Source organism: Triturus cristatus, chromosome 1_1, assembly GCF_964204655.1.
Source record: "Triturus cristatus chromosome 1_1, aTriCri1.1, whole genome shotgun sequence".
NCBI classification, from domain to species: Eukaryota; Metazoa; Chordata; class Amphibia; order Caudata; family Salamandridae; genus Triturus; species Triturus cristatus.
In genome coordinates, this window is record NC_140579.1 from 261546122 (window position 1) to 261558628 (window position 12507).

The 12507-nt window shown below is 41.8% G+C and overlaps 1 protein-coding gene across 1 annotated transcript in view; it reads left to right on the plus strand.

Annotated features, from left to right (window-relative positions):
* Nucleotides 1-9611, plus strand: part of LOC146870101 (olfactory receptor class A-like protein 1) — a 387504-nt gene extending 377893 nt beyond the window's left edge. The window contains exon 2 of the mRNA XM_085627932.1: nt 7919-9611. Coding sequence (XP_085484058.1) covers nt 7957-8877 — 921 coding nt within the window. The 5' untranslated portion in view covers nt 7919-7956 and the 3' untranslated portion in view covers nt 8878-9611. The remainder of the gene's footprint in view (nt 1-7918) is intronic.
* Nucleotides 9612-12507: the final 2896 nt, after the last annotated feature.

Sequence of the window (12507 nt, forward strand, 5' to 3'; positions counted from 1 at the left end):
GCTCAGTGAAGATAGAGCTTGTGCAAGTGAGATTTCAGATAGTATTTAATAGTTGTTGGAACAGTCCCTTTTTGCAGGGTCATATCCGAACATTTTGCCTTCCTCCTGTAATTTTTCTGACCTGTTTTTGTGTATAGACTGACAGCAGAAGGGGATGTGCATTCACTCTAGACAGTCACAAGGGGGGGATGAGGTGTGTCCTAGTTATCCTAGGTTACTCAGCGCTGGGCTGAATAGACCTTGACTACATTTAGAGTGGTGGGTGGAGTTTCCCTTGCACCTGAATAGGCCTAGTCTGTTTTTGGATTGGTGGAAGGAGTTTCACCTGCACCTGAATAGGGTGGTGCCTGACTTTCACAATGCTGTCTCCTCCCCCCTTAGTGTGTCCGGGGCCAGGGGATGTGAATAGGGGTGTTGTGCACTTCTGAAAAGTGATGGAAGTGCCCCCAGAACAAAGAGTTTTGCACTATAAGTACAGGGGTTGTGACCCCATGATGGTAGTCACTGCGTGGGACTTGTAACCAGAGGCGGCTTGCTCTATAAGCTGCGCCTTGCCAGAAGACTGACTAGGAGGAACCACCATTAAACTTAACTGCTATGAAGTGCTGACCTGCTGCCTGCTGGGCTGAGAAAAGGACTGCTACTCTGTTAAAAAGACCCTTGTGCTGGTTTGCATGCCTGCGCCCGGCTTTTGGTGCCCCCAGTTGATCTCCAGCAGCTCGTGGGCTGGCCTCCCATCCCCTGCTCTGGTCGTGCAGTTCTGAGGCTACCAGAACTGAACTTCCAAAAAAAAGTACAAGGAGACCACTTTATGGACCCTTAGCTTGTGTGTGGAGTGCTGCTAAAACCAGTGTGTGACGAGCTGTTTTTTTTTCTTTCCCACCACATCCAGCACATGGTGAGTGCAGGAGTGAGGGGAACGGATGCTTCGAGTGACGCAGCGCTCAGGGATTTAACCCCCCCAATGTGGAGAAACGCTGCCTCCTCCCGGCAGCACTGAAGAACAATCACCGCAACAAGGGAAACCACAGGAGGAGGGGCTCGATCCAGGAGAAGGAACTCTGTTGATGTTGCAGCAGACCCGGAGATGCTCTGCCCGGCCATGGGTGCGCAGGCGTTGGGTGTTGCAGAAGGGATCCTTCCATGGAGGGTGCAGTGGACCTCCAACAAGACTCGGGGGAAGTTGACGAGGCTGCCCTAAGCACAGGAGGGTATCATATTGCGGCAGCCCGGCATTGTTCCAAAGCAAAGGTCTCACTGACAACGTGGGCAGGGCAGGTGCCTCCTCCGTTCAGGACATACCTTGGGGCATTTGTTAGAGGTTCATCCTGTGGGGAGTCCTTGACAGAGACCCCTTTCTTCATAGAGCAGGGGACTTTCCCACGGTTTACCCTATTTCCCCGTATAGGAGGACAGGTGTTCTTGCACTCTGCTGTGGATTTGGGATTAATGTAGTCCTACTGGCAGACACGCAAAAGCTCCTGCATCCTACATGGGACACGTACAGACAGGCTCTCTCTGGGTGCGGCATTCACTGTTGTAGGTGGCCCTGTAACCTATAATTTGGGGAGCACAATTACTGTAGAGGATGAACTAAAAGCACAGAAGCGCTGTACTCTAAGACACTAAGGTGTTACTGGTTGTTTCCTCTTGACCTATTGTGATTTATGTGTGTTAATACCTAACTGCTTCATACCTATGCCAGGTTGTTATGATATATGTTGGTTTACATTTCCAGGACTGGCATAGTATGCCCAGCAGCCATGATTGATTTATAACCTATCTCCTGCATTTTAGGTCCTGATGTGTTGTAATCTATGTCGTTTTTCTTTACCTTGCATTTGTCAGGACTACAAGCATTATTGCAGGATTTGCCTTGTATGTGCAGTGAGGGTGCTTTTATAACGTGAGCAAACTATTAATAATTACCGGATTGCACTAACTTGTAATGTTATGACAATCACATGGTTGGCGAAGTGATTTATGTGAATGTAGTTTAATGTGTTTTATGTATAATACAAAGGATTTTTGATTTAACCCTGTGTGGAGGCTCTTTTTGTGGTGTGCCTAGTGTGTCACTGGTGTGTGTGTGTTGCACAAATGCTTTACACATTGCCCCTGGGATAAGCCTGACTGCTCTGCCAAGCTACCAAGGGGATAAGCAGGGTATATCTTGTGTGTGTGTATAACACTTTATCCCTGACTAGTGTGGTGGGTTCTGCTTGTCTTAGGTGTATACCATAGCCAACCAGAAACCCCATTTCTAACAACAGTCAATAGGGTTCTGTAGAGACATAGAAAAGTTAGAATCTGAAATTAAAGACTTAAATCTGCCGGAAGTCATGGAAAAAAACTACACGATTTTAAATGACATCATACAACGGCATGTGACAGACATTAAGCAACGTAAAATGAGAAAACTAAGAAGGGACGAACGCGATTACTCTAGCGGTAGAGTATTTACGTTTGCCAAAAAATATGATCATCTGGTGCCTAAAACAGTACCTCCAAAAACAGGGGAAAGTAAATCTGTTCATACCAGCGATAGTGACTTAGAAAGAACTGAGGGCACTACCAATACTTCAGGTAATGAAAGTAGTTTTTTATTGGAGGTCAGAAGAATAAAAAAGGGAAACAGGGAAAACCGCAGACCAATCCAAATAGAAAAACAAGGAGGGGAAAACGAGGGGGTAAGAGAAACAGAGCGCCCCGGTGTGAGGACCAGATCATGGAATATGAGAAAATAAATGATGTATCTGTTATAAATCTAACTGATGTTGATATCACTGAAGATATGCTGTCTGTTCTGTCCAAAGGGATGAGCTTTTGTCCAAGTAGTATTGGGGACATTTGTGAAACTAAAATTGACCTTTTCAAATTTATTAGACGCATTAAACTTAAAAAACATTTTGAAGTGAATAAACTTATGAATAAAGACATACAGCAAAATCTTGGTTTGTTGATATCTGATGAACAGCAAAATCTTGGTTTGTTGATATCTGATGAACAATCTATACAGAACATAGTAAACACTAGACTGTTAATTTCTTTAACAGATTGTGAAGATGAAGTTGTTACGTCAGATATGATCATGAGGGACTTAAACATCAACATGGATTATAGTATCACCAGTAAGCTTAGGGAAAAATCCAAATGGACTCCCACACTTACAGCAGGCAACAACATAGACCTTTTTTACAAATTGGTAATCTCAGAACTAGACAAACATGATAAGAGGAACACTGCTTCTCGTATAAAGAAAGACAACATTACACACAAAGAGGGAGCTGCACTTAGAACACTTAGTGAAAACAGTGATCTTACTATTAGAGAAGCTGACAAAGGTGGAAATATGGTGATCATGCGAAGCTCAGATTATGAACATGAGATCTTGACACAATTAAATGATGGTGTAAGCTACGAGATTCTATCAGGCAATCCCATCTGGACACTCACCAACTATATTAACACCCAACTGAAACGTTGGTATGGACAGGGACTACTGGACGAGAACGAACTCACCTATTTAAAAGTTGATCGACCAAGGTATCCCTGTATTTACACTGTGCCAAAAGTACATAAACCTGCCTTTTCCCCCTGGTAGGCCTATCATATCTGGTATTGACGGACCTACCGAAAGGATATCAGAATATGTAGATATATTCTTAAAACCATTAGTGACTAACTTACCATCATTTATCAGGGACACTAAACACATCTTGGGTACCCTAGCAGACCTAAGTTGGGATGACAGTATGACAATGGTCACATTGGACGTAACAGCACTATACACTAGCATCAAAAGGGACATTGGTCTGATAGCAGTGAAGAAGATGCTTAACAGAAGGGCAGCTAGTTCCTGGAATCAAACAGAGATGTTAATCGAGATGGTGGAGTTAATACTAGACAATAATGTGTTCCTGTTTAAGGAACAATGGTACAGACAGAAACAAGGAGTTGCAATGGGCTCCAGATTTTCTCCCTCGTACGCCAACCTGTTTATGGGTTGGTTCGAGGAGATGAGAATCTGGAGCCCATTGGGCTCAGAGTGGAATGACTCAATATTATTCTGGGGTCGATACATAGATGATTGCATCATGATCTGGACAGGGACTCAATCGAAGCTGTTAGGTTTCGTTGATTTTCTTAATGACAATGATTATAACATCAGATTCACTATGGAACACAGCAAAACTAATATTCCTTTCCTAGATGTGGAATTCTACATACACGAAAACAAAATGCATAGTAGGTTATATCGCAAAACAACAGCGTGTAATTCTCTACTACATGCAAAAAGTGCACATCCTTTTCATCAGATACGTTCAATTCCATATGGGGAACTCACCAGAACAAGACGTAATTGTAGTAGGGACGTAGAATTCCAAATTCACAAAAAAGGAGTACTGATAAGAATTGAGAAGAGGGGTTACAGTAAGACTTTGTTGACTAAAGCAGAGCAGAGAATAGACAGAGTTACATGAATGGATACATTGAAAGACAAACCCAAACAGAAGGATCAAGATCACAAAATCAGACTGATCACTGGGTATAATAACTGGTCAGGAATTTTGAAAAAGAGCCTCAATAGACACTGGCATTTACTCACGACAGATAACACTCTCAGAGAGTTTATTACGGACAAACCAAACATCACATTCAGAAGAGGGGTCTCACTTAAGAACTTACTAAGCCCGAGTTACCCAAAAACGTCCAGGAAAACCAATTGGTTGAGTAAATATACTGAGGGCTTTTACACTGGTGGTCACTGTAGTTCATGCAAATGGGCTGATGACAGAAAGACAGAATTTGAAGACCCAGAAGTAAGAAAATATAAAATTCTGACCAATATCAACTGCCTAACTAAATTTGTTGTGTACATAATAGAATGCAAATGCAGCAAACAATATATCGGCAGCACGATTAGATCACTCAAAGAAAGAATAGGGGAACACTCAAGGGCAGTCAAACAGGGAGACATGAGATACCCTTTAGCTGCACATATGTCGATCTGTCCCGCACAAACACCTAACCGGACCTTCAGGTTTTATGGAATAGAACACGTGCCGAGAAACCCAAGGGGAGGGAACAGGGAGCTTACTTTGAGACAGAAAGAAGCACGTTGGATTCTGAAATTGCATAGTGTGGAACAGGGTCTTAATATCGACCATGAACTCCATTACTTTTTAGGCAAATGACATCATGCAGGATAATCCATTATAGAAAAGTAAACTCAGGACAGAACTTTTTCTCCAAATGTAAATAAAATTTACTATACAGTAGTTTTGCTGAAGAATACAGAGAGGTACACTATATTTTGCTGAAACCCCCAGATAAGGTGAAGGAATTTCTTTAATGTCCAGAAACTATATATGTTGAGTCATTATTAACAAATGTTAACAATCATAACTGACTGATGTTATAATAACGATACATATGTCTTTCTTTGTGTAACCTTCTTATCTTGCTTATCATAAGAATCACACTGTGACAGACGTATCAGAATTATGATTTTGCGAACACGAATATGTTCGGTATTTAAAATTTGTCATTGTAATTCTCATAAAAACGTTGGCAAAACGGTTTTCTAATTTAAGATAATTATCATTACTGTACTGACTCTAATAGATGGAGAGAAGATATAGCCTGAAATATCTACGCACTATTACCAGACACTATGAACACGATCATTTGAATACCTATCACGCTAGCACTATCCTTAAATATAACACAATACATGGCCTTGAAGTACTTCTTAAGATGGCCGCCATATTAGACACACTATTCTAGTCCTTGTTTAGTTTTATTCTTTGAGATTTGGAACGCGAGTTACCAACAAACGAGAACACACGGCTCGGTTTTCAACTTGATATACAGAGAGGGCTTACTTTGCACCTAGCGCACTCGGCTTTAGGATTTGAGGAAGGCGTCACATTTCGAGATTACCAACAGTCATATAAGGTAAGCAGTCTGGTTATTGAGAATAGTTTTGGCGTTACCACGTGGTAGAGCGTCTTAAATTTACCGCACAGCTTTTAGGTTAGGTTACGTATAGAAATGGGAGGGAACACAGATCGTTAACTTCCCGAATGAGCCCATATCTTGGGCAATTTTGGATTGTGTTGGCATACTGAATACATATTTGGAATGGTTAAGTTTGACATGGACCTGATCTTAGGTCTCTAAAGAGTTCTCAAGGGTATTACACCATGGGATGCACGCGCTACTTTTAATACCGCCACGATCAGTGTTTATTACAAAGGTAGGGATAACTTATTCATCACAGATGCACTACGTATACTATACGTGCTCTGAGTTACATTTGTCCGCGTTAGTTAAATTAGCAATTTACGTATAGATGGCTATTTTAGTATATTAAAAGAGGTGCGTGAAAACACTTTGCCAACTTTGTAGTTTATACACTTTTTACAGCACTGAGGGGTACCTTACGTTAAAGAACAGGACATTAAGTGACGCCGCCGCACCAGAAACCACTGGCGGTCTGGAAGTATCACCGCTGAATAAGTAGGTTTATTTTAATTTGTTGTTAGACATAGATACCTTAATGAACACCGTATTTTATACTGATTTTTGGTATTGAATTTTCAGAGGATTTACACTTCCAGGAAATAGGTAGCTATAATTAATCTTTGCTCTTATATGCATCAATCACGACAACTGCACCTATGCATCTCACGAGTGTGTCACCTACTTGGATCCTATAAGCTCACTCGTATTGGACCATCAGAACACTCTGAATTTTCACTTCACGCGATATCCTGTATACCAATGGACTAATAGACATCACTTATAGTTTTAATCAAGGTTCTGAAGACTTTCACTAACTGCACGTATAGCGACTCTCTCCACTTCTATTAGGATCATAGACCTACTGTTTTTCACAGAGGTACTTTGTGTTATCTTTTTATCTTGACATTGGATTAAAATACGCTGCAAGCATAAGGTTTACACCTCGTTTTTTGGTTTTGCCCACTACCTACGGTGTTGTGGTATTGAATTGTCTAAAATTTGTACTTGTTTACATTACATATATTGGTTCACTTTTTTCATATCAACACAGCCTTGAAAAAGTCGCGGGACAACTATCCCATGTGGCGACGAAACACGTGTTGGCTGTTAAAGAACAAATGAGAAGACCTACATCTATTAAAAAGAATTACCGAGAAGAAGAAAAACAAATTTCTTTCATTATTTATTTTGTAATGAGCATATGTGGAAAAGCGTTATAATTTCTGCAATTTACAAATGTATTACGAGTGCTAAGGTTTGTTTGTAGGGTTCTGTAGAGAAATTGCCATTATGTTCCGATTTTTTTTGTTTCTAGCAAAAGTTATGAAAACCTCTTGTGCGTATGTTATTACAAAAGATCCCATTTTGGAAGCTTATTTGTGTAAAACAAAAATAAAAGAAACAAGGGGGTAAAAAGTATCAAGAGGATGAAAGAATACATGGCATCCACCCTGCATTTAGCCCTTTCTCAGTAAATTTGCTGCAACATTTGATGGCTTGTAAGGCTGGCAGGAATCTCTAAATATGGTTGGCCATCCTCCATGAGAGAAGCACCTCTGATGACCTGGTGGGCGTGTGTGCCACTCTGACTGTATCATATTAAGCTTGGAGGTAAAGCAGTAAATCTGTATGTTCGCTAGACAGATTTCATGTCTCTATGTCATGGGTTGTCCAGCACTTCGTTTCATCTGAAATGGAGATGTCTCTCTCTAAGGTAAACAGGTTAATAAGATATATATTAAATGTTCACCTGCACTTTTTTCAGCCAGTCTAACCCATGTACTGTGAATAACAGAGATATCTAAAACAAAATACATCACTCAGACCTTCCTTTTTGTAACTGTTGATTAAAACATTTATTTTGTTTTGTTTATCCTCATATTTGTAGGTGTCTACGTACCATAAACTTTACTGCACTTGCAAATAATGGAACCATACAGAGCCACCAAAGCAACCATCTACCTCCTAACAACCAGTTTTGGTGTGGGGGGAAACATTTGTATCCTACTGTCCTTCGCTACCATAGCCCACCAAGAACACAAACTTGCAAAACCAGAAATCATCCTTTCACATTTGGCAGCTGCAAATCTCCTTGTGTACCTGACCCGGACTACACCCTCCATTTTCTTCGAGTATGGCTGGAGGAACATTTTTGGCGAGGCCAGCTGCAAGGTGGTGTCAACGCTCTACAGGGTTTTCAGGGGGATGTCAATAGGCCTGACCTGTTTGCTCAGTTGCTTCCAATGTATAATCCTCAGCAAAAGCCTTCGAAACATGGCTGAGAAACAGAAAATACACAACTCTGTTAACCCTTTGATCGCCATTCTCTATTTCACTAATGTGGTAGAGAACATAGACGCTATTATGATGGCAACAAATCCTTACAATGCCACTAACCTCAAGTTTGTCTTCAACCCTGGATTCTGCCTAATAATTTACCCGGGAAAAATAGAATTTGAAGGAAAGGGATACTCAAGTTTTTCATTTGATCTCATATTTGTCATTCTTATGGCCCTGGCAAGTTTTCGCATCTTGCTCATCCTGTATAGGCACAGGAGGAAAATGAAAGCCATCAGGAAAGCGGATGCGAATGAGGGAGGGAGTGCCGAGACTCAAGCGGCAAAAACAGTGATTCTCCTGGTCTCTTTCTACATCTCGTTCTATGGCATCGACAATGCGATCTGGCTGTCCCAAATTGTGCTCAATGAGATCACCACTGTGGTGTCTGACGTCCGCATCTTCTTCACTATGTGTTATGGTGCTGTATTTCCAGTGGTTGTCTCGGTGTACAACAACAAAATCAAGAACAATTTCCAAAGTCTGTTACGCAAAAAAACAGCAGAGTGAGTATGAGATATTTAGGGATGTATGGAGCATACATGAATTATGAAATTTCATATTTTGTGTACTTAAAAGGAGAAGTGGGACATTCACTTTATGGTGCTTGCAGATTTCTGTTGTCGCATAGGAAAGCATTTGGGTTGCAGAGCAAGTAGTGAGAGCATGTTTCCTTCTATGATGTAGTATGCTAATGCATTTTTGTTTTTACCTTAGTAGATAGAGTCCTGACAGATGATACACTGCAGGGTTGAGACATATTTGGTTGTGCAGACATAACACTAATGGTATCTGAAACAGGAGTCACAGAGCATGCAGTTGGGCGGTTATGTTTTTCAGCTGTAAAATGCATTCAAAGCATTTTCCAAGGTAATATTTAGCATATAGAGTCTACTAAGACACGTGCCCATTCCAGTGGTGTAAGAAATACCTTAGGGAGTCCCACATCAAGAAGTATTGAAGGGGCATCTCCATATGCAATTGCCTTGCTATCTGTCATGTTCTAATATTTCACTCTTACCCACAATTAAGATATCACCAAGAGCTTTAGTGGCATGTGCACATAGTGACAGCAGGTCATACATAAATGGGGTTGAGAGGTTAACGGAGGGTGCCTCTGACCTCATAAAACCATGCAGCCCTTAAGGAAAGGGCTTACAGGGTTAGTATGTGAAAGATGGGAGAATACAATAAAATCCATTAACAAATACATGAATAATAAACTGGCATCATCATTCCCTCCACCCATGGATTAAAAAGCAGGTTTACTTTCTTCTTGTGTGCTGTTCGTCATTGTACATTTTCATAGAACAATAGTCTACGGGTAGTGTCATCCCTGGGTTACTGGTAAAAAATCCTGACCATTTGGATGAGGTGTTGCCTAGCCTACAAATCCTAGCAGAGTCCAGCCTGATTACTGCTCTCTCATTCACCAAATTGTGTAGAATTAGCCATTCCTGTACCTTTGTTCCCCAAACTGACAAAACCGGGAGTACTTATAAGCGATCCAGTTTCATCTGAGACATCTCACATTGCCATGCAAGATACCATATTGTAACAGGGTGCACAACATGGCTCAAAGCAAGGGTCAAGGACCACATCTGGGTGGAGTACAGCCAGCCAGACAAGCAACAGACCTAGAAATGTCTGTATATAAACAGTACACTTCCATATATATATGCACACTCCAGCTCAAGCTTTCTTAACACAGAAAAGATACAGCTTTGGCAGGAGCTGTGAAAAAGCACCCTCATGAAAATGGGGTTAGCACGGTAAGAAGGAGTCCAAAACCTTCCTAACTAAAAACATAAGCTTGGTCAGGAATTGTGTAAACCCCTCTGAAAAGTACTGGAGGCAGCTGTAGAAGCCTAAGAGATACAGTTCAGGAAGCATGGTGCATTGCAATTTCCCATACAATACAATCATTGCATGAGCACCATCTGGGAAGCCTCTCAAACACAGAAGCAGCACAGGGAGTAAGGAACCATCTAAGCATGGGAGGCCTGCATGGCTTGCGGGGTGGGGGGGGGGGGGGGGGGGGCAGGACGGGCTTGCGGGTGGCTCATGGGCTGATTAAAAAAAATCATAATTTAAAGAGAAAAAAAAAAGACCTTGCCGCCGTTTTCCGTGTCTTCTCTGCTGCTTGCCTATGTCCGACTCCAGGTCGGAACAGAAAGCAGGCAGCCAGGCTACCACCCCTAAGCCCAATGGAGCATTGTGATTGGCCTGAGCGACACTGGGTTCTGCCAGGGGCTGGGCATGTTCTCCATGCAGGCTGTAATGCAGGAGAACAGGGGAGTGCACAGGACTGTTTTGGGTGGCCCAAGAGGGCCGACCAAGCTGTCATTGCACACAGGAGTGTCTACCACTCCACCCCTGCAGCTCAGCCCCACCCCCTCACGCACTGCCGCAGCAGGAGGAAAAAATAAAATGATAATATTCTTTTATTTTTCCCTTTCTTTGCTGCTCCTGGCAGAGGGGCAACACTCCTCCCCCTTAGTGGAGGAGCCACTACTGCATCTAAGCCTCCCACACAAAAAAGATGTAGTATCGGACATAAGGAAAAGTGCAAACATTTGTCAGAAAAACACATGGCATAATGAAGAGCTCTTCAAGTGCCTCTCATAAAAAACTGGTGCAGCATGGTAAGTAAGGAACAGTGCCACTGCCCGAAAAAAGAGCCCACATCTCTAAACCTAATGGCTTTTAACTGGCTCCCAGATGCTATTGATCTACTTTCAAAATGCTCTGCATTTCTCACAACAATGCAATAAACAACAACCATTGGTAATGCATCATTTTCGCCTATGCAATGAATAAAAAACTGTTTATCAATCATCGCCCGGAGAAGGAAAGAGCTCCCTGACAGGTAACATGGAAAAGGAGAGGATGTGGTGCAGTAGCAAGAGCTGCAGACTTGAGAGCTGGGGGTACCCGGATCGATTTCGGCAGCACCGTGCAACATCCTGTGATTCTATGCAAATCACTCAATCTCTCCTTGTGATAAATTGTTATATAAATATGCTGCAAGAGTAAAAGGCAAAGCTTTATGAAAATATAGTTCCACCCAAGTGGATGTTCACAGTATTTTGGCGACAGGAAAATGATAAGAGAAGCCAACCAGGAACAGCATTGGTGAATGCAGGAAAAGATGTTACACCCAATAGAAATGGAGGAGAGGTAATTGGCACACACAGGAACCAATGAGAAGCCAGGAAATAGAGGAGGCAGGATGTAAGTCCCTTTTAAGTATATATTACGAACAATAGATTTCTCAAGCACAGCGCAAGCGATGTGCAGGTGAAACCTAAAAAGGGGGTGGTTTTAAGGGACACTTCCAGAAAAGTAGACTATTTCAGAAACTAACACCTGAAAAATCATACCACATTACAAAAAAGTAAACCATGGGTGGTACTTCTTTCTCAGTACACACTACCAAATTACGGCGCACAAATTCGGCAAAGATTTAAGCCATATATAACTACCTGGGATTTGGGGGAATGGCTTTTTCTGACATTAACCAAAAAGAAATGGAGAGACTGGTACTAGCCTCCCACCTCAATGGATGGGTACTTAGACACAAGATCAAACTATAGGTATTAACACCCAAGCTCTTGATGTGAGCCAACAATATCCCATTACCTCCCAATGCAAAGGACAAAGAGGCTAGAATCTGACACATTACATAAAAACACCACAAATCACAACAGAAAAAGTTTATCAGAATGGAAAAGAAGATAAAAGTAGCAAGGAGATGACAAATCTGCCCCTTTCAATAGGCAAAGCATTATAATGTTTATCCAAAATCAGAAGTAGATTGTATTATTTGTGAATTGTTTCCAGATTAAATGACACCTTGCTCAACCCTGTTGCACAGAAGGCAATCCTAGCATGACTTAGGGCGTGATATATATCTTGCTGATAAGCATACTCTGTCACAACCGAGATGAAGCTTTGGGCCTCCCACCCAATTTATATGCGGGTGGACCATAGGTTTGGCTATGGCGGTGACTACTCCATCACCACCATAGCCAAACCTCTCACACAGTCCAAAATATAAAACAAGCCCGTAGTATTATCCATCAACTAATTAATTGGATGGATTTCTCTTAATACATCTCTACCTCCTTGACCTGATCA